At 42.4% G+C, this 23,061-nt stretch overlaps 1 protein-coding gene across 4 annotated transcripts in view; it reads left to right on the top strand.

Annotated features, from left to right (window-relative positions):
- Window positions 1–13,736: 13,736 nt before the first annotated feature.
- FARSB (phenylalanyl-tRNA synthetase subunit beta) overlaps window positions 13,737–23,061 on the top strand; it is an 83,875-nt gene continuing 74,550 nt past the window's right edge. The window contains exons 1-2 of one of the 4 annotated variants that reach the window (XM_063695240.1): window positions 13,737–13,838; window positions 21,052–21,107. In XM_063695240.1, the coding sequence (XP_063551310.1) occupies window positions 13,781–13,838; window positions 21,052–21,107 (114 nt within the window). In that variant the 5' untranslated portion in view covers window positions 13,737–13,780. Of the gene's footprint in view, window positions 13,839–21,051; window positions 21,108–22,878; window positions 23,049–23,061 lie in introns of those variants that run through there. The other 3 variants (XM_031008582.3, XM_063695241.1, XM_055380555.2) reach the window with 3 other exon arrangements.

Raw genomic sequence — 23,061 nt, 5'->3', positions numbered from 1 at the left:
CCTCCTACTTAAGGAGCCACTTTCTTCTTTCCTTTTAGATTTCCTCCTTGAATCCTCCCCCAGTGCTAGGTGGGGACACTATGAACACACACTATGTCAGGCACTCTGCAGAGCCCTCACAGGCGTAATCTCAAAAACCCTACAAAGTGCGCATTCACTTCAACTTTGCAGCTAAGGAAATTAGGGCTTAAAGTCACACAGCTGGTAAACGGCAGAATAGAGAAGATTCAAATTTCTATAAAACCTGGAGAGGCGAGTCATCCCTTCATCAACTGAACCAAACATAGAACAAACATTTATGGAGTGCCTGCATTGCCTTGGGCATTGTCCTTGGTACTGATGACACAAACGTGAATTAAGATGAGGTCTCTGTGCCTTTGAGAATTTACACACATTTACTCATTGACTATTTGTGGAAAGCTTTCTATGTATTAGGCACTGGGTAGGGAAAGGAGATGAGTTACAATGGTGAATAAGAAAAGTCTTTGTCCTGCTGCAGCTCACAGTCTAGTGGGAGAAACAGAAAATACCTACCTATGTAGACAACCAAATGTGTGACAGTGCCCTGAAGGAAACACACAGGCTGATACAGAATAATGGGCACCTATTTAGAACAGATTGGAGGTAGCAAGAGTGGAAGTAGGCATATCCCCTAAGAAGGCTATTGTAGGATGATTGTAGAGGATGTGGAAGCTTGGGAAAATATAGACTTGAGATATGCATGGGACATATAAATGGTAGGACTGTTTGATTCATTGGATTTTGAATCTATCGGTAAAGAAGAGCAAAACACCGAGAACTCCTGATCCTGATCACTTGGAGTTTGCTTGCTTAGTAACGTATTTGTTACTTTCCCAGAGCACTAAGCTGATAGATAAGAACTGTCATATCCTGTCACAGCCATCACAGCCAACTGAAACAAAGCATGGACTCACCAGCACTCAGTCAATGCAACAGTCCATCACCATTTTAATCAACAATTAAATTATTTACTCATCCTTTTGACATTCAACACGTATTTATTTGTTTACCTATTGTGTGCCAAGTTACTTGAGTTAAGTGATCACTGGATTTACATAGTGGGAAAGTTTTAATTCATCAAGCTATTGAAAACAATTCTAAATGAGCCTAAGATTCCAGAGCCTAACTGCTATACTAGGCTGTTTCTCAAATAATATAAGGAAGAAAGGGAGTGCTGTCACAACAGAGGAACAAGTCATTGAAGGGTAAGTAGAAGAGTGCTGATGACTGAACCTGTCATTTGGGTTGAGGTGTAGTTATCCATTCAGTCAACAAATATTTTAGCAAATGATTAAAGAAAAATACATTTGGCAGAAGTGTCAGCTTTTTTCCTATGGGCCTGGAATTGGCTAAATATGAGTGAATAATACATATATATGTTTACAATAATTCAATGAAAATGTACCAAGCACCACAGCTGTGGCAAGTCCTGGGGAAGGAACCAACACAGTCCCTTTGAAGATCTGGGATTCCACTGATGGGTATGGTTCCTCTTTCTACTTCTCAACTCTGATGAAGAAATAAGAAGGTCACAGGCCAGATGGTCTCAACAATTATGAAAGGCTACTCTTGGAATTGAGAAATAAGAAATCATTTCCTTGTTCTAATTATTTCTTCCTGTGCTCTTCACTATAACTAACATCTACTAGTAGAAAGGTGACAATGTCTTTCTATAACATGACGTTTTACTGTAACTTAAGTAAAAATGTTCTCATTGTTAGGTTAAAAAGGAAATAGTATTCTGTTAGTATTCTGTCTAGACAGAGTCCTTAGAGGGGATAGTTTAGGGCAAAGGTCATGGTTCTGATTTTCATAAGATGCATTAATCATAAAAGTAAGTATTCTCGCGCGCGTGCGCGCGCACACACACACACACACACACACACAAACACACAACACTGAGAGCGACCAGCTCTGGTTAAAGTAAAATAGAAGGCCATCACTATGGTAGTTTCAATGGAATGTGCTTTAAGAAGTTCTATTTTCAAGGCTCTTTTGGACAAAGTTTAAGAAATTTGCTGTGGTCCCTCTACATTCTTATTGTCTCAATTAACTATTTGATCAATCTGACAAGGCTCGGGTATGTTTCCTCTGGGGAAAGTTGCAGGAACCTTGCCTGAGAAGGTGAGGCTTTGTAGCCCCACGGTTACAGTCCAAGGTTTCCTTTCCTCCATATTTTCTTATTGCTACAAGTACACACAAGGTCTCAGACCCCATGTACCATTCCTGCCTTCCTTCCTTTCACATTTTCCTTCGAAAACTCCATTCATAGAAGTTCAAGTGTTGTCTCTCCGTTAGTTAATTTATGTTAATATGTGACATTTTCTCTACAAAATATGTGCTTCCCTAATTGCTCCTTTTGTGTGTTTGTCTGTTTTTTGAGACAGTCTTGCTCTGCTGCCCAGGCTGGAGTGCAGTGGGGCGATCTTGGTTCACTGCAACCTCTGCCTCCCAGGTTCAAGCGATTCTCATGCCTCAGCCTCCCAGAGAAGCTGGGACTACAGGTGTGCACCACCATGCCCGGCTAATTTTTTGTATTTTTAGTAGAGATGGGGTTTCACCATGTTGTTGCCCAGTCTGGTCTGAAACTCCTGAGCTCAGGCAATCCACCTGCCTCAGCCTCCCAAAGTGCTAAGATTACAGGCGTAAACCACCGTGCCCAGCCCCTAATTGCTCTTTTAAATTGTTGTAACACTATGACTGATTACTGTTAGAAATTATGAGGATAATGACTAGTATTTATTTAATGTCCTTTCTCTTCCCATGACCCTCACCCACACCTTCATTTGCATTTGCCCTGGGACAGTAATTGGAGGTCCAGCAACCCACTCAAGGTAGGAACAAGAAGAAAGGGATTAGGAAGGTTTACTGCAACTGTCCTGAACCCAAGGCAATCTTATAAAAGAGGCAGTCAGCAACTCCAACAACAGTGCCCTTGGGGACACGACAAAGCAGTTTCCATTACTTAGCTCCAGTTTCCAGGAAGATCCAGGCTATGGTCTGAATGTTTGTTTTTTCCCCAAGTCCCCCAAAATTTACATTAGGTGAAATCCTAACCACCAAGGTAATGGTATTAAGAGGTGTGGCCTTTGGGGAGTGATTATATCATGACAGCTCCTCCCTCATGAATGGACTTAGTGCCCTTATAACAGATGTTGAAGGGAGCTCTTTTGCTCCTTCTGCCATAGGAGGACCCAGCAAAAAGTCAGCTGTTGCAACTCAAAAGAGGGCCCTCACCAGAACCTGACCATGCCAGCACCCTGATCTTGAACTTCCCAGCCTCTAGAACTGTGAGAAATAAATTGCGGTTGTTTATAAGCCACCCAGTATATGATATGTTGCTATAGTAGCCTGAATGGACAAAGACAGTCCAATCCAGTGGATGTTTTGTTTTGCTTCAACACATGCCATCTCCCCAGTCCTGACTGCTATCATTTCTCCTCTGCATTATTGCAACCTCCTAACTGATCTTCTTGCCATGAGTTTTACCCGCCAAACCACTACTCCTTATCCCCTTTCCACAACGTGCCCAATGTGATCTTTTCCATTACTTTTCAAACATCGTTTAAAATCTTTGAATTTCTTCACAATTACTGTCAAGATAAAGTCCAAATTCTTTAATATGGTTTTGGACTCTGCATTATAGGTCATCTACATCTCACTTCTTGAGTCTCAGCTATAACTTTCCAATGCTCACAAGCTAAGCTTTAATAATTCTGAACTTAATTTGTTGTTGAACAGTCAAGTTTCAGGAGGAAGAAAGAGACACATGGGTCTCAAGAACAACCAGTCACTTTGATGTGTCTAGGCCCTCTCTCTCTCTGTCTTCTCTCTTGCTGTGAGAGTCATTTTACCTTGCTGGAGATTAATTTTCTCCATGGGGTGGGAAACATGGCCACTAATGACCCTACACTTGTACATTACAGCTTCCGCCTTTAAATCAAATGGACTTAAGTTCCCTATGGTCCCAAGTCCAAAATCCAGCTGGCATCAGGTGTCAACTTCTGTATCAATTCATTCAAATGAGATACAGGGTCCCATTGCTGTAACATGGTGGCTGTCAAATTTGCCCTTGTGGCAGAGAAAGAAAATTCTGGGCAGATGATGCCAAGCTTCTGCAATCAAAACCAATCAGAAGGGAGAAATGAGTGAGGAGGAGTTAAGCTGACTTCAGTATTTCCGATTTGGATAACTCAGTGGATGGTGGTGACATTGAAAAGGAAAGGCAGACATGGGAAAAAATGAATCTTGGGGAAACTTCAGTTTTTGACATGTTGAGTATGAGATGCCAGCATGTTGGACAGCCAGGTGCAGATGTTCAGAAGCTGGTAAGAAATATGTACAGAAGAGGCCAGGCACAGTGGCTCACGCCTGTAATCCCAGCACTCTGGGAGGCTGAGGCAGGTGGATCACGAGGTCAGGAGATCAAGACCATCCTGGCTAACACGCTGAAACTCTGTCTCTACTAAAAATACAAAAAAAATTAGCTGGGCGTGGTGGCAGGCGCCTGTAGTCTCAGCTCCTCGGGAGGCTGAGGCAGGAGAACGGTGTGAACCTGGGAGGTGGAGGTTGCAGTGAGCCAAGATAGCGCCACTGCACTCCAGCCCAGGCGACAGAGTGATACTCCATCCCCCCCCCCCCCAAAAAAAAAGAAATATGTACAGAAGAGAGATAAAGGCTGAAGATAGGAAGGGAGCTGTCTGTGTTTAGGTGGTAGTGGAGGCTGCAGACCTCACTCCGGGAGAAGATTTCTAAGCACGTAACTCTGGATAGCACCCCACATAGAAGGAAGGGAAACTGCAGTGTAGGAGGTAGAGGAGGCCGCAAGAGAGTTAATATTTATTCAGTGTTCATGATAGGCCAAACCCTACACAAACTATTTCTCTTAAAATTCTCACAACCATCACATGGTATACCTACAAGGTAGGTATTGTTGTTATCTTCACATTACAGATGAGGAACTGAGGCTCATCAGTATTGTGTCATTGGTCCAAGGTCTCAGTGAACAGTAGATCCAGGATTTAAATCTGTGACTGATAGAACTCAATACTATGTTGTATTATTGCTGTTGCCTATCACATAGTGACAGTAGAAAAATCCAAGGAGCTAATCAGGAGCCTGGAGTCAGGAAAACTAAGGAAGGAGAATATCAGGAACAAGGGAATTGTCAATACTATAAAATGTGTAATGAGTTTATTTGAAAAATCCAATTTAGGCCGGGCGCGGTGGCTCACGCCTGTAATCCCAGGACTTTGGGAGGCCGAGGTGGGTGGATCACGAGGCCAGGAGATCGACACCATCCTGGCTAACATGTTGAAACCCCGTCTCTACTAAAAATACAAAAAACATGACTTGGGCGTGGTGGCGGGTGCCTATAGTTCCAGCTACTCAGAAGGCTGAGGCAAGAGAATGGCTTGAACCCGGGAGGCGGAGCTTGCAGTGAGCCGAGATCGCACCACTGCACTCCAGCCTGGGCAACAGAGCAAGACTCCATCTCCAAAAAAAAAAAAAAAAAATCCAATTTAAAATGACCATCGTTTTGACAAATTCCTTAGTGCTGATCAAACTGATTCTTGTGAGGTCTTTCAGACCTTCTTGATTCTAGATGGATCTAGCAATAGAAACCCAAAAAGATGTACAGACTTTGGTTATGTCCTAAAAGTTTCAGAGTAATCTACAGAGAGATTGGAGTGCCCCCAGGAAATTTATAGGAAAGGCATATAAGATTATGGATAGAGCAGAACCAGTTTTGGATACGCAGCAAGTAAAAGCAAGGCCAGTTACAGTAACCTGTATCATCCATTACCTGTATTGAAAGCCCTGCCTCACCCTCTGGGAGATAGCAGCTCAAGTTTTACTAAACTTCACACCAGAAAGAGGTCATAGTCTCAGATCACTTGGGTAATTTATACTGAAGGTAATATACTGGGTAATTACTTTCAGTTTAAATATCTACTAATCAAATAGCACTTTGCAGGTTTCAAATTGTCTCCACATACTTTATCCTCACAACCATCAGATGGAATACTATCTCCATTTTGTGAATGAAGAAACTGAGGCTGCAAGCGGAGCCTGTTTGCTTTTGGAGAGGAAAGCACTACACAGTATCAGCATGCCCCTTTAAGCTATCAGTAGCTCTAGTGTAAAATGTCATCTGACCCCGTACTGCAATTTAGGACCTGTGTGAGAAGAACTTCAGACCTGACAGCATAGCTTTCACAGTTACTGGCCAACCCACAAGCATTACAGGAAAGTGACACAATCATTTCAGAAATTTTCTCTGAGCTTATTACACATTTTATAGGCAAAAACAATCCATGGGTGCAGGCTCTGATTCCAGGTGATAATGAGAGAGCTGGACAATCTACCAATGTCTGATTAGTCAGGGAAAAGGAGTGAGCATGATTGTGTTTTATGATAGCCTTGGTTTTATTTTCTCATAATAAAATAATACTTGCTAGTTACAATTCTGTAAAATATAAGATACAGTTTTAAAAAATCTTACCAATCCAAGAATAGCGACTGCTAACATTTTGTTGTATATCATGGTAGCCATTTTATTTTTGTTCACACTCATACATACGTGCATTTTTTCTTCCTTTTTTTGAGAGGGAGCCTCACTCTTATTGCCCAGGCTGGAGTGCAAAGGCGTGATCTCAGCTCACTGCAACACCCACCTCCCAGGTTCACGTGATTCTCATGCCTCACCCTCCTGAGGAGCTACGATTACAGGTGCCCACCACCATGCCTGGCTAATTTTTAAAATATTTTTAGTAGAGATGGGTTTTCACCGTGTTGGCCAGGTTGGTTTCGAACTCCTGACTCAAGTGATCTGCCCACCTCAGCCTCCCAAAGTGCTAGGATTATAAGCATGAACCACTGTGCCCAGCTATACATGCATTTTCAAAACAAAATATTGGTCATTTAAAGTATATTGTTCAGCCCGGGCAACATAATGAGACCCTGTCTCTACAAAAAAGTTAAAAAATTTGCCAGGTGTGGTGGTGTGTGCCTGTGGTTCCAGCTATTTGGGAGGCTGAGGTGGCAGAATCACTGGAGCCCAGGAGATCAAGGCTGCGGTGAGCTATGATCATGCCACTGTGCTTCAGCTTGGGTGAAAGAGTACGACCCTGTCTCTAAAATGAAACAAAATTAAATAAATAAAAATAAAGTATATTGCTTAGTAACTGTACTTTCATATCATAAAGTTCACTTGTTATGAAGTTTGTACCATGTTAAAAAATGTAGATGGCTGGGCTGGGTGTGGTGGCTCACACCTGTAACCCCAGCACTTGGGGAGGCCGAGGTGGGGGATCACGAGGTCAAGAGATGGAGACCATCCTGGCCAACATGGTGAAACCCTGTCTCTACTAAAAATACAAAAATTAGCCGGGCGTGGTGGCGTGTGCCTGTAGTCCCAGCTATTTGGGAGGCTGAGGCAGGAGAATTGCTTGAGCCTGGGAGGCGGAGGTTGCAGTGAGCCAAGATCACGCCACTGCAATCCAGCCTGGACGACAGAGGGAGACTCCACCTAAAAAAAAAAAAAAAAAAAAAAAAAAGGTAGATAGCTAACATCATTTTTAATGTTTGCATAGTATTTTACTGCATAAAGGTATCCTACTCTATTTAATCAAGCTCATATTGTTGAATGTTTAGGTTGTTTCAACATTTTCTACATTGCAAAGACTTGTTTCATTATTTCCTTAGAATAATTATAGGAGTGGAATTTTAGGATCAAAGAGAAAAAAATCTCTTTAATATGTTGATTTATATTGTCAAACTGTTACTTATATTCCCAACAGGAGTTAAAGTGCCAGCTTCCTAAATTTTTGCCAATACAGGGTCGGTATGATTTGTTTCTTTAATGCCTGCCGGCCCTGGAGAAAATATCCATAACTTGTATTGTTGTTTTAATTTACATTCTCTTCTCTTCTTGTTTTTTTTGTTTGTATTTAATTGGTGCTCACTTCCTTTGTTCATTTTTTTAGTACTTAAGTATGTATTTGTAAAAAGAAAAGGTAATATAGCAAGTATTCCTAACATTAAAACTTCAAATATTTATTGATGGTCTGCCCTCTGCCAGGCACTGTTTGAGGTTCTTGGCATGTGTTAGTGAACAAAACACAAAAATCTCTGCCTTTACAGGCTCATGTTTTAGCAGAGAGAGACGTATATATCTAATAACCATAACTAATAGTATAGTCAGGGATAGGCTTTTCTGGGAAGACTTCAAAGAGCCAAGGGATCTAGCTCTATGGGAATCTATGGACAAGAACATTCAAGCAGAAGGCCTAAGGTGGGCCACTGCCTGGCACACTTAAGAACTTACATGGAGCCTGTGGTTCTTGGATGGAAAGATTCCTAAATTAATCCATAAATTATGTTTGATTCCTAATAAATGATAAAAGAATGTTTTCCAGAACTTGAAGAAATCTTAAAGTTCATCTAGAAAAATTAACATGAGATAAAAGTCATGGAAGTTTTGAAAAAGAAGGCATTGAAGGTACACTAACTTACTAACTTTTCCAACTATTAAAATGTATTATAGTACTATAGTAATTGAAAAAGCTTCGTACAGGCAATGGAACACATAGTTCAGGAATAAACCTAAATATATAGATATATATATGGAAATTTAATAAAGAATGTATTTCAAATCCATGAGTAAAAAGAAGCTTATTTAATAAATAATGTATTAACTGAATTGTTTAAAAACAAACATAAAGCTGGTTCATTCACTCACTCCAAAACCAAAACAAATTTCAGAAAGATCTGAGATTTAAATGCAAAAGAAAAATAAAAACCCATTCAAGTACTCTGAGAAACATACTTAAAAAAAAATAATCTTGGGATTAAGAAAGATCTTTTAAAACATAACCTAAACCCCATAACCTATAAAGGAAAAGAATAATAAATTAGACTAAAGTTTTTAAAAAGCCCTTTATCCAGGCCGGGTGCAGTGGCTCACACCTGTAATCCTAGGACTTTGGGAGGCCAAGACAGGTGATTCACCTGAGGTCAGGAGTTCGAGACCAGCCTGGCCAAAATGGTAAAACCCCATCTCCACTAAAAATACAAAAATTAGTTGGGCGTGGTGGCAGGTGCCTGTAATCCCAGCTACTCAGGAGGCTGAGGCAGGAGAATCGCTTGAACCCAGGAGGTGGAGGTTGCAGTGAGCCAAGATGGGCCATTGCACTCCAGCCTGGGCTACGAGTGAAACTCCATCTCAAAAGGAAAAAAAAAAAAAGCCCTTTATGGAGGAAAAAGAACACCTTAAAGCGAAATCAACTGTCAAATATTCCTGTTGTGTTTCTGCTCAGCCATCTGCCACCCAGCATTCGTCTCCCCACCCCTGAAATAGAGTGCCACACTCATCTGTTGTTTCCCACCTTCATCTTTTCTTTCTTAAAATACATCCACAAAGGTATACCAGATAAAATAGAACACTACCAATATTTTTGAAACCCTTTGGGTACTGTGTTGGTTAATTTTATGTACCAACTTGACTGGGCTAATGGGTACCCAGGTAGCTGGTTAAACATTATTTCTGGGTGTGTGAGGGCATTCCTGGAAGAGATTAGCATTTGTTTTTATTTTTTTGAGATGGAGTCTTGCTCTGTTGCCCAGGCTGGAGTGCAGTGGTTCAACCTCGGCTCACTGCAACCTCCGCCTCCTGGGTTCAAGCGATTCCTCTACCTCAGCCTCCCAAGTAGCTGGGACTACAGGCGTGCACCACCATGCCCAGCTAATTTTTGTATTTTTAGTAGAGATGGGGTTTTGCTATGTTAGCCAGGTTGGTCTCAAACTTCTGACCTCAAGTGATCTGCCTGCCTCAGCCTCCCAAAGTGCTAGGATTACAGGCGTGAGCCACCACACCCAGCCAAGATTAGCATTTGAATGGGTAGACTGAGTAAAGCAAATGGCCCTCCCCAATGTGGGTAGGTATTATCCAATCCATGGTGGGCCTGAAGAGAATAAAAAGGGGGAGGAAGGCTGAATTCACTCTCTGTCTGACTACCTGAGCTGGGCCATAGATCTTTCCCTGCTCTCAGTTCTCCTGGCTTTCAGGCCTTGAGACAGCATCTGCACTACCACCTCTTCAGCTCTCAGGGCTTCAAACTACTTCACTCATTTTCATGGGTCTCCAGCTTGCAGATGGTAGATTGTGGGACTTCTCAGTTTCCATAATGATGTGAGACAATACTTTATAATAAATATCTGTCTACTTATTTCCTATTTATTTATCTGGAGGACTCTGAGTAATACAGGTATTCCAACACTCCAGGCTGCAGCCCTGCCAACTCACTCAGAACTCACTGGTCTCATATTTTGTGTTTGTCATCCTCTGCTTTTTATTACAGGCTTACCATTCTATTTATGTATGCCTAACAATATACTCTTTAGGTTAGCCTGGTTTTTAGTGTTTATAGTAATGGCATCAAGGATACATATTCTTCTGTGATTTACATTTTTCCCTCAAAATTACAACGTAAGATTTATCCAAGTTGATACATGCAGGTGTAGTTCATTTGTTTACATAACTGTATGGTGTTTCACTGTATACATTTATCATAACTGTCTACCCATTCTAGTACTGACAAACATTGGGTTGTTTCTAGATTTCTGTTATAATGAACAATGTAACCATGAAAATTCTTATTTGAGTCTTCTGGTGCACATGGGTAAGAGTTTCTCTGGGGGAATATTCCTAGCAGTGCAATTGCTGGGTAGTAGGATATGGACATGCCCCATTTTTCTAGGTAAGGCCATATTTTCCAAAGAGGTTATATCAATTTATACTCCCAAATTCTTGCCAAGATCTGATTTTTTTCAGACTTTAAGATTTCTAGCAGTCTCCTAGGTATAAACATGTATGTCCTTATAATTTTAATTTGCATCTCCTCAATTTCTGCTGAGCTGAGAGTTTTTCCATGCCTTTTGTCCAGCTCGTCTTTCCTTCCTAGGAAATGCTGCCACCTCATTCCTGCTTTCAGTCTGGCCCCAAAGTTAGATGAAAGAAGCATGTACCTACATTTTGTGATATACGATCTCATCATTTTCCATGTACCTTTCCTTTCAGTTAGCTAATGCCATTTGTGATGAGCCCCAGTGGCCTAGTTTCCTCTTTTCCATTAGAATCTTCTAACAGTTTAGCTTCTCACAGGGAAGGGACAGAGTACCTGTAACATGTGCAATGATAAAAAGTAGGATGGGTCAGTTGGGGGATGTGAGAGATGGGAACAAAATGCCCCTTGGTGGTCTGAGACTAGCAGAAAACTAACTAGGAGGATTAAAAAAAAATAATGACAGTTGCCCTATTTCCAGGACCTCTGACATGATAAGAACTATACTAGTTATTTATGAGTATTATTTCAAATTCTTACAATAATTCTTTTTTAGTTTTTAAGACAAGGTCTCACTTTGTTACCCAGGCTGGAGTGCTGTGGCGCGATCACAGCTCACCACAGCCTCAACCTCCCGGGCTCAAGTGATCCGCGTAGATGGGATCATAGGTTTGTGCCACCATGCCTGGCTAATTTTTCTTTTTGTTTAGAGATGGGGTCCAACTCTGTTGCCCAGGCTGGTTTTGAAATCCTGGGCTCAAGTAATCCTCCCACCTCGGCCTCCCAAAGTGCTGGAATTACAGATATGAGACACAATAATTCTTTAAGGTGTATATTATTATCCCTATTTTGTGGATGAGGAAACTGAGGTTCAGAGGCCACAGAACACTTTGGAGTGCCCAAAGCAGAGCAGGTCAGCAGGAAGTCCTTTGGTTATTTATTATTATTATTTTGTTGTTGTTGTTATTGCTTTTAAGACAGAGTCTTGCTCTGTCACCCAGGCTGGAGTGCAGTGGCGTGATCTTGGCTCACTGCAACCTCTGCCTCCTGTGTTAAAGTGATTCTCAGTCCTCAGCCTCCCCAGTAGCTGGGATTACAAGTGCCCGCCACCACACCCAGCTAATTTTTGTAATTTTAGTAGAGATGGGGTTTTATCATGTTGGCCAGGCTGGTTTCCAACTCTTGACCTCAAGTGATCTGCCCACTTCAGCCTCCCAAAGTGTTGGTATTACAAGTGTGAGCCATCGTGCCTGGCACTAGTCCTTTGCTTATTAATTGAGCAGAAAGCACCAATTTTAGGTGGAAAGCTGTATTTTGCATTGGGGATGTTTGCCATTTATGGGGTGTTGCCAATCTGTTAATGTTGGTCACTGGGAAGGGACTGCCTTCCCATGGAGGGGAGCTAATACTGTATAGTGAAAAACTGCTTGATTAATAGTTAGGGTGGCTTACATCTGGCTCAGCTTTTCTCCCCTCATGTGAAGGACTTTGGAAGAAGCCCTCACTCACTGTACAGTAGAAAGGATTAGGGCAAGGCTCCCCCTGGAACTGCCAGTTTGTGCCTTAGTTTCATTACTTGTAAAACAGGGCTAATGGTACCTATCTTGATGCATTAGTTTCCCTTGGCTGCTGAAACAAATTACCACGAACTTGCTGACTTAAACCATAAATTTATGCTCTCACAGTTCTGGAGGCCAGAAACCCAAAATCAGTTTCACTGGGCCCAAATCAGCATGCATTATAGGGCTGCCCCATGGGCTGGGCGTGAATCTGTCCTTGTCTCTGTTTATTTCAGGGATACATGTGCAGGATGTGAAGGTTTGTTACATAGGTAAACGTACGCCATGGTGGTTTGCTGCCCAGATCATCCATCCCATCACCTAAGTATTAAGCCCAGCATCTATTAGCTATTCTTGATGCTCCCCGCTCCTCCACCCCCTCACCCCCAGTGTGTGCTTGTCTCTTTGTTTCTGGTGGCTGCTGGCATCTTTGGGTTGTGGCTGCCATACTCCAATCTCTGCCACCGTGGCTAAATCGTCTCTCTCGACCTCCCTTTTATGATTTTATGAGGATACTGTGATTCCATTTAGTGTTCGTCTTTCGAATCCAGGATAATCTTCATCTCAAAATCCTTAACTTAATCTGCAAAGACGCTGTTTCCATATAAAGTTACATTTAGAGGTTGCAGGGATTAGGGTCTGATATTATTGGGGGCCGTTATTCAGCCTATTACACTCAGGGTTGTTTTAAGGAGGAAATTTAATGCTGGCAGAGGGCTGAGCACAGCCCACTGACAGCAGAGAGCACTGAGCAAATAGACTAAAAAGAGGTCTCTTACAATGCCTCCCTTATAGGGCTGCCGTAAAGTTCAAACAAAGCACAGGTATATCATTTATACGAGTAGAGGAGAGATTAAAGAATGAAGTAAAAACTGAGGTCTGTTAACAGCCCCTCTCCCGCCGCCAGGATTTGCACACCTTTCTCTGCAGGAAGCCTTGAACCCTCTCCACTCGCATTTCCACCACCTCCAGGCAAGATTTCCCACGTGGAGGCCCCACCCCCTCCCTGACGCGCCCCACTCTCGCCCCGCCCACCTGGTGGGCGTCCCCGGCCGTTAGCGCGCTGGTAGCATCCGGGACTTCAGGGTCAGTACATTACAATGCCTGACAAATCCTAGCCAGTTCTATCAAATTATATCTTTCTTACAGGCTTTTAAGCTATTAGTCCCACAAAGATACATTTAATCAGCGAGGTAATGGCAAGATGAGTGTTTTTAGCTTAAAAAGAGAACAGGAACTGTTGGCAGCAGAATGGCGATATTCAAGACAACACGCACAAGAAGAGGCGGGTCCTACGCGCCTCGCTAGGGAAGCCCGGGTCAGCTCGCTGCGCAGGCGCAGTGAGTTCGACCCACCATGCCGACTGTCAGCGTGAAGCGTGATCTGCTCTTCCAAGCCCTGGGCCGCACCTACAGTGAGTGGCGGCCCTATACGTTGGGCCCTACGCCTCTTCTCGGAGGCTGGGCCTCCCTCCAAAAGGGCATTGTGGCGACATTCATGCCTTCCTGAAGGTTTTGGCTCCGGGAGGCCGGGGTTTACGCGGGAAGGCCGATGATGGTGGCGGTCCGGCTGGGCTGTGGTAGCCTCGGAACCGGCATCGCAGCGGTGCCACTGCTTGTGCCCGGCTTGCCGTGTCATTCATTCAGCGATCTGCCATCGAGTGCCTACAGCGTGCCTGGCACCGACATCCAAGCCAGGGGATAGAACAGGAAGGAAACCCGGGGTTGCATCCCGAGCGTAGCCAGTTAATTGCAATAGCAGCGCTGTGGGAACTCAGTTTATAAGCGGGTAGGAGGAGAGATTTGTGCAGCGGGGTGGAGAACGGCATTCCACCTGTCTTCGTTTTATTAATGTTTCCTGAGCGCCTGTTGTGTGTCAGGCACTGTTCTAAGAGCTTAGGACTAGAGCTGTGCACACGACACGTCAGGTCCACGTTCTGTCTGATGGAGGCAGACAATTAACCAGCACGTTAATAAAATGATTTCGGATAATGTTAAATGCCATCAAGGAAAGAAAAGGTGTTGTGCCAAGAACAACTTTAGATAGGGTGGTAACATTTGATCTGAGACCTGAATGAGGAGTATTCAATGGGTGTAGACTTCATTCTACATTTCATCTTTTATTCAGTTCTAAAAACACAACCATTGAAAAAAAGGAGGGAGATATTAAATGCAGTTGTCAGTTACCTCACAGCCGTAGCAGCTGCCCCACCCTATTTTTTTTTATTTTTATTTTTTGAGACGGAGTCTCGGTCTGTCGCCCAGGCTGGAGTGCAGTGGCGCGATCTCGGCTGACTGCAACCTCCGTCTCCCGGTTCAAGCAATTCTCTGCCTCAGCCTCCCGAGTAGCTGGGATTACAGGCGTCCGCCATCGCGCCCGAGTAATTTTTTTGTATTTTTAGAGAGACCAGGTTTCACCATCTTGGCCAGGCAGGTCTTAAACTCCTGACATCGTGATCCGCCTGCCGCGGCCTCCCAAAATGCTGGGATTACAGGCGTGAGCCACCGCGCCCGGCCCCCACCCCATAATTTTTAGCTTGTATAAAGGCTGGACCAACTGGTTCGTGAGAGCTGTTTTTTTGTTTTTAGGGCTCAGTGTGTTAACAAAGGCCTAATTGGTTTAATGACAGCCACCGCTTCCCAGAATAAGATTACTGTTACAGTGAAAATAAAGCTGGCTTTTAAGAATCTTTCCTAAGTGTGTACTTTTAGATAGTACCTATTCTCAATGTGATATTCTTCGTAAGTTCTGCCATAAGTCCCTGAAAGTAAAGGAAATACAAGGTTATTGTATTACTCTTACCCTTTGTACTTGGCTCTAATCGCCTAATCGCTTTATTTTACAATGAGCTTATTTATGTTTCTTACCTGCCCTTCTAAACCATATTCTCACTAATGGGATGTGGTACAGGTTAATAATTCCTTATCCGAAATGCTGGAGACCAGAAGCGTCTTGGATTTTGGATTTTGGGATATTTGCATATACATAATGAGATATTTTGGGGGTGGGACCAAGTCTAAACATGAAATTGATGTATATTTCACATATACCTTATATGCATAGCCTGAAGTTAATTTTATGGAATACTTTAAATAATTTTTTTTTGCATGAAACAAGGTTTTGACTGTGTTTTTGACAAGTCACATGGAGTCAGGTGTGGAATTTTCCACTTGTGACATCATGTCTGCACTTTAAGGTTTTGGGTTTTGGAGCATGTCAGATTTCAGATTTTTGGATTGGGAATGCTCAGTCTGTATACCTGAATTGCCTAAGATGGTAGGTGGCAAATATTTGTTCAAAACATCTATAATCAGTTCCCATCCCAGTCTCTATTTCTAGGGAGGTAAGAAATAATCCAGATTTTTAAAAATGGTGAGATTTATAACCTATTTACTATCATCTGATGTTTTAACATATTCTGTCTGCTTCCCTTTTTTTTTCATATTGTCAGTGATCAATTAAGATTGATTTTTTCACAAATATGTGTTTGTTAGCTACTGAATCTTTTAAGGGCCAGGTACATGGCTGATGCTTGTAATCACAGCACTTTGGGAGGACGAGGTGGGCAGATTGCTTGGGCTCAGGAGTTGGAGACCAGACTGGGCAACACAGCAAAACCCTGTCTCTACAAAAAGTAGCTGGGTGTGGTGGTGTATACGTGTAGTCCCAGCTACTTGGGAGGCTGTGGCCGGAGGATCGCTTAAACCAAAGCGGTCAAGGCTGTAGTGAGCGGTGATCAAGCCACTGCACTCCAGCCCTGGCCACAAAGTGAGACCCTGTCTCAAAAAAAAAAAAAAAAAATTCAGTCAGAAGGATTGATGTTATTTATTGAGTTGTACTTTCGAGAGGTCAGAAATGATTCTCCTCATTAGTTTACCTTTATTGTGTTCTTGCTTGAAACTGTTAACTGGGTTGAGGTCAGAATTGAAAAAGCATGTTCAGCAAACATGTGGTTTCCAAGTAGTATGGATACATCTTGTTTCTTACCTTTTTTTTTTTCCCCAGTCTTCCTCTTTTTTTCTTGTTTTCAGATAATGTCTCATTCACACTTTTAAAATCCACATTCTCTCTCTTTAGTCCCTCCAAGGGTTGCTTTATATTTGAAATTCCATTGTTTCTACCAGTCCCCACCTTCCTTTTTACCACCTCTTTGCTTAGCAAGGATATTTCTCTTTCAAGCTGTTTGCCATTTTGGTTATTTTGCTCTTCTGACTCCTTTGGAGCAGTTTTGTCTCCTTAGTCTACCTTTTCAACGGACTTTCTGTGCAGATGGTTTCCTCTTGCCACTCCTTTTCTTGTTAACTGATTTATTATCACTGCTCTTCAATTATAGTCCTGTTCTGGCGTGGTGTAATAGCTGGCAGTAGTGGCAGAGCCTTCTGTGTATATCATATACACCCCTAAGGTGTGGTTACTTGATGTGTCATTTCGTTAGAGGAAATTACTAATCACGATTTCATTGTTGATTTTTCTTTGTATAGAAACCCATGAAATACAGCTGAAAGGAATAAAACATATGATAATTAGGATTCAGCATATTTTAATAGTTCTGTACCACTTAGTTATCTATTACTGCATACTAAATTATCCCAAAGTTTAGCATCTTAAAGCAGCTATCATTTGTTATATAGTTTCTGAGGGTCAGGAATTGGGGACTGGCTTAGCTGGGTGGTTTTTGCTCTGGATCTGTTACCAGATTGCAGTCAAGGTGTTTGCCAGATCCGTAGTCATCTCAAGGCCTAACTGGGTCTGGAGAAACTGCTTTCAGGTTCATTCAAGTGGTTGTTGGCAAACCTCAGTTCCTTGCTGATTTTTGGCCATAGGCTTTAGTTCCTCCCACCTTATCCTCTCCATAGGACTACTTAGAACATGTTAGCTTGTTTGCCCCAGATGGAGAGGTCCGAGAGAGAACGTAAGTAAGAGAGTGCCGAGGATAGACGCCTGTTTTCAATAACAGCTCAGAAGTGATACACTAGCCCTTCTTATATTCTCTTGATCACAGACCAATCCTAGCACAATGTGGAAGGGAACAGTACAAGGGTGTGAATACCAGGAGGCCGGTATTATTGGAGCCCATCTTGGAGGCTGACTACCATCGTTTCCCCTCTAACCTCCACTGATTCAGTTCCTCCCATATGCAAAATATACTCACCCCCTCCTGAGGCCCTCAGAAGTGTCATCCCATTACAGCAGCAGCTCAGAATCTAGAATCTCATCATCTAAATCAGGACCAGATGTGGATGTGGCTCCTTGGGTGTAGTTCCTTCAGTATAGCTTCTTTAGTACACTGTTGGCCTGAGAGACTCGAGAGACCATTTATCTGCCCCACATACACCTAACATACAGTGGTGGGATGGGCATAGGATAACTCCTGTAGCCTTTCCTCTTCAAAGGGGCGGAAATGGGAGACACAAAGGAGTCATTGGTCCATGGCAGTTCTGGAATCAAGTGGCAAATGTTGGATGTTCTTGATTAGGTCTGAAGGCCTGGAATAATTCTCCATGGCTGTCTGCCCTGCCCTCTAGGCTCTTGGTTTCCACCCCTCTGAGTGATCCCTAGAAAGCATGTGCTTTACAGCTGGTTGGTTTTCTCAGTCTACTTACTGCTAATAGAATTTTGAGAGTTCAAAGACTTTATTTTATCCTATTTCTATCCCTTTCAATTCTAGCTGGCAATGCTTCTGCATATGTATTTCTTCTAAAAACTTTGAAGGTCTTTGGTGCATGTTACTGGCTTCCATTTTATTAGTCAAAAGCCACACCACCTACACATCTCTGAAATATATTGAGTTTCTGCTGATAACAGTGCTCTTAATTAAGCCCTATTGTGTGATTAATTGGATTTATGAGGTGCATTCTTTATAATTTTTTATAGCACCCTTTGTTGGAATGATTAGTGCCTTTGATCTTTCTGGGTCTTAAGATTTTATGGTCATATCCTTGATTTTATCTTTGGACCATGTTTTCCTGGCAGTGCCTTGGATTTGGTCTTTGCTCAGAAGTTATTTCTTAATTTTAGCATTGTTTCACATCTGGAGAAGATGAGAATTTTTTAAATCCCCAACATCCTGGCTCATTTTTGTTTAACAGCCTTTCCTTTAGCTTATCTCTTTTTTTCACATAAGCACAAGAAAAACCCAGGTGGCACTGTGAACACTGGTTGGAAATCTTCTTAGTTACATCACCCCATTGATTTTTTACAGTCCACATAACTGCAAGGAATGGTGTTGCTAAGCCTTCCGCCTCTACTTAACCAGGATTCCTCTTCTTCTGCTTTCTGATAACATTACCTCACTTTCCTCCATGTCCTCACCTGCATCCTTACCAAAGACTATGAGGCTTCTTTCTTGAGGTTTTCATTTACACGCCTCAAAGCCCACTGCTTGGTTCCAAAGCCATTCCCATGTGTTTCATTTTTGTTACAGCAGTACCCCACTTCCAGGGACTAAAGTCTGTATTAGTAATCTATTGCTATGTTAGAAATTATTCCAAAGTATTAGTAGTCTGTTGCTACGTAACAAATTACCCTAGTACTTAGGAGTGTAAAACAAGCCTTTATTATTTTACAAAATTTCTGAGAGACAGGAATCGGGGAGTAGCTTAGGAAGGTGGTTCTGGCTTTGGGTCTCACCATGTTGCAGTCTAGCTGTCAGCTGGGGTTGCTGTCATTTCAAGGCTTGGCTGGGCTGGAGAATCTGCTTCCAAACTGACTCAGGTGATTGCTGCAGACCTCAGTTCACACAGGAGCACGAATACAAGGAGGCAGGGATCATGGAACAGGCCGTCTTGGAGGCTGGGTACCTATTACTACCTGCCCTAGTTAATGATATCCCCACCCACTTTTTCCCCCAAAACAGAGATTGGGGAGTCATCCTAGACTCCTTCTACACACTCCCTATTCCTACCTCCCATCATTCAGCCATCGAGCCTTATACATTCCACCTCTTTAACGTTTTTGAGATTAATCCCTTCTTCCTCATTCTTGCTGGTGCTGCTTTAAATGAAGTCTTCACTATATCGCATCTGTACTATTGCAGTAGACTCCCTGCTCCAATCCATCCTCTACTCTGCGAGCAGTCTTTAGAATGCAGATCTAATCATGTTTTTGCCCAGCTGAAGAATCCCTTCAGTATAATTCTCCATTGCCTGCCTGTAAGAAAGAGGGCAAATTGTTAGTTGACCTCTTTCTCCTTGTTCCATCATATCTTCTGATATGAACTTTATGTTTCATCCATGTTGAACTACTTAAGAGTTTCCAAATTTGCCATGCTGTTTCACGCCCCACAATCTCTGCCTAACGAACTCATCCTTTCTGTGAAGGTTTAGCTGACCATAAGAGAAACTGATTACTTCTTTTGTGCCAGCCCTGTACCTTGTACTTAACACAGTCATATTTATTTACACATCTGGCTTCTTTACTAGATGAGGAAGTAGTTAAGGCAGGAATTGTGTTTTATTTATCTTTGTAACCCTGGTACCTAGTACAGTGCCTGGTATAAGGTGGGTACTCAGTACATAGATGTTAAATTGAAATTTAGTGTCTGAATCAGGAATCTTAAGACCAGTTTTCGCTAGAATATACTGCTAATGATGTTTTGTGTTCAATTTTTGGTAATGTCAGAACCCTGAAAAGCTAAACAGTAGGATATAATATTAAAATAAGGAAGAGAACTTATTTTATTAATTGCTAATAAACTATTAATTATTGTAGACTCACTGTGTCTCAGGGTACTATGCCAGGTCCATTTTATGCATTAGCATTTAAATCTTTCCAATAGTACCATGCCATAATGGCTGTGAAATACCATTTTATAGATGAGGCAGCTGTAATGTTGACACAAGATACCAAGAAAGTTTACGTAAGGTGCCAAACTCTCAGATCTAATAAGTGGGATAGAATTCAAACTCTGATTGACTTGGCTTCAAAGCCAAAAGTGTCAGGCCGCCTCAGACTATTTTACCTGATAGGACTTATGTGACATTCTGTTGTGTGAGATCTGTGATTTGGAGCCTACTTTATATCTGATCTCTACTTAACAGGTGTTTTTCTTCTGTGTACATGCAAACTTCCCAGTGCAGGTAACCTAAACTACAGTTGATATTAATGTAGATTAATCAAGCCTTTCATAGTTTTTTCTTTTTTTTATCTTAAATTTTTTTGGCCCAGCTTTTTTTTTTTTTTTTTTTTTAATTTTTTGAGACGGAGTCTCACTCTTGTTGCCCAGGCTGGAGTGCAATGTCATGATCTCGGCTCACTGCAACCTCTGCCTCCCAGGTTCAAGCAATTCTCCTGTCTCAGCCTCCCAAGTAGCTGGGATTACAGGCATGTGCCACCATGCCTGGCTAATTTTGTATTTTTAGTAGAGACAGCGTTTCACCATGTTGGCCAGGCTGGTTTCAAACTCCTGACCTCAGGTGATCCACACACGTTGGCCTCCCAAAGTGCTGGGATTACAGGCATGAGCCACCATGCCTGGCCTGTTTGTTTTTAAATGATAATATGTGATGCCTGATATTTAGTAGTATGATTGGTGTAAGGCAATTAGTAATAAGAAAATGCAGTTTGTATGTAGTTTTCACTCATACTGAACAGAGTAAAATTAACCATCTCCTTTTTTATTTTCCTAGCTGACGAAGAATTTGATGAACTATGTTTTGAATTTGGTCTGGAGCTTGATGAAATTGTATGTATTGATATTTGTCTATTTTTCAAAGATTGTGTGCATAAGCTTATTTTTCAGGGGTATACTGTATTTCATCTTTGTTACCTTATAGTTAGACTAAGATGATAACGTTTGTGGGCCATGATTTCTGTGTTCAGAGGGCTAAGCTCCATGTCTGTCTGTTGCCTTGACTAAAATCTCAAAAAGAGTTCATGCCTTATTCCATCTACAATCACCTTGTTATCAGGCTCATGCTGTGGAAATGGATAGAATGTGTTAGATAACCCCAATATGAAAGTAAGCTCCCTCCTTTGGCAAATTAATCACAGAAAGGGACCAAGAAGCAGTAGAAATGTTGCTTCAACCAGAGTTACCCTGCCTCCTTCACTTCCAGCGCCTCCTCCTTCAGCTCCTCTGCCCCCATAACCTTCCTCCGTGCCTCTTCAACCAGTACTAATGCATTACTATATTCATTGGTCTTGTAAAATGAACTAATATTTTTTAAGGACTTGCTTATAAAAATGAGGAAGCATTTTCTTTGACTTTTGATTGTATAATGATTACAATATTTAAAAAAATCAAGTCTGGGCTATACATTTTAATATTGTTAATAATGATTATCTATTAAAGACATACTTTAATTTGGTGGGGTTGGGGGTCTGAGTCCTTCCTCGCGGGGGCTCGATGGGTCCTGAGCATCCTCTGGCCGGGGTTTCTGATCCATCTGCTCCAGCATAAGTTCACAAAGTACAGTCCGCAGGCCAGCAGCATCGTCTGGGAACTTAGGAAAAAACCAGCCCTACTGAACCAGAAACTGGGGATGTGGCCCAAGCAATCTTTTACCAAGACCTCCAGGTGATTATAATGCAAGGAGAGATGAGGTTTTACCATGTTGGCCAGGCTGGTTCTCGAACTGCTGACCTCAAGTGATCCACTGCTTTGGCCTCCCAAAGTGCTGAGATTACAGGTGTGAGCCACCATGCCTGGCCCAATGTGCTTTATATAGTTTCACTCTGTTGCCCAGGTGGGAGTGCGACAGCACGATCTTGGCTCACCACAACCTCCTCCTCTCGGGTTCAGGCGATTCTCCTGCCTCAGCCTCCTGAGTAGCTGGGATTACAGGAAGGAGTCCTTATCTTGGACCTGAGGCTGCTTTCTTGAAGAAAACTTGACTTTATTTCATTTAGTGGGAAGAGCAGCAGCCCAGCTAATAAGTTCTAATATGCAATAGGCTGCAGGCTGTGAAGCCTGAAGCTAAGGAGCTGAGGGCTTAACAAGTTTCTAGAAGCTGCCATCAACATGCCAAGTCAGTAAAACTGAAAGCTGGTCAGATTTCAAGGTCTGGGGAGGATATCCACTGCATACTGGGTCTTGAGCTCTAGAGAGCTAGGCCTTGCTAAAATAAAAGAATTACCTTACCTACCATCTTTGTTCCAGGCTCCGTGGAATTTGTGACAGCCCTGGCTGACCTCCGAGCAGAGGCTAGCTGTCCCATGTGTCTGGACTACTTGAAAGTCCCAGTGACCATCAGCTGTGGGCATAACTTCTGTCTCTCCTGCATCATTATGTCCTGGAAGGATCTAGATGATAGTTTCCCCTGCCCCTTTTGCCACTTGTGCTGTCCAGAAAGGAAATTTATAAGCAATCCCCAGCTGGGTAGTTTGACTGAAATTGCTAAGCAACTCCAGCTAAGAAGCAAGAGAAAGAGGCAGGAAGAGAAGCATGTGTGTAAGAAGCATAATCAGGTTTTGACTTTCTTCTGTCAGAAAGACCTAGAGCTTTTATGTCCAAGGTGCAGTTTGTCCACTGATCACCAGCATCACTGTGTTTGGCCCATAAAGAAGGCTGCCTCCTATCGGGAAAAAACTGGAGCAATACAATGCACCGTGGAAGGAGAGAGTGGAACTAATTGAAAAAGTCATAACTATACAAACCAGAAAATCACTGGAACTGAAGAAAAAGGTAAAATATACGG

This window comes from Gorilla gorilla, chromosome 11, assembly GCF_029281585.2.
Source record: "Gorilla gorilla gorilla isolate KB3781 chromosome 11, NHGRI_mGorGor1-v2.1_pri, whole genome shotgun sequence".
NCBI lineage: Eukaryota > Metazoa > Chordata > Mammalia > Primates > Hominidae > Gorilla > Gorilla gorilla.
Note: the sequence above shows the minus strand (reverse complement) of the source record. Positions and strands in the feature narration are given on the sequence as shown.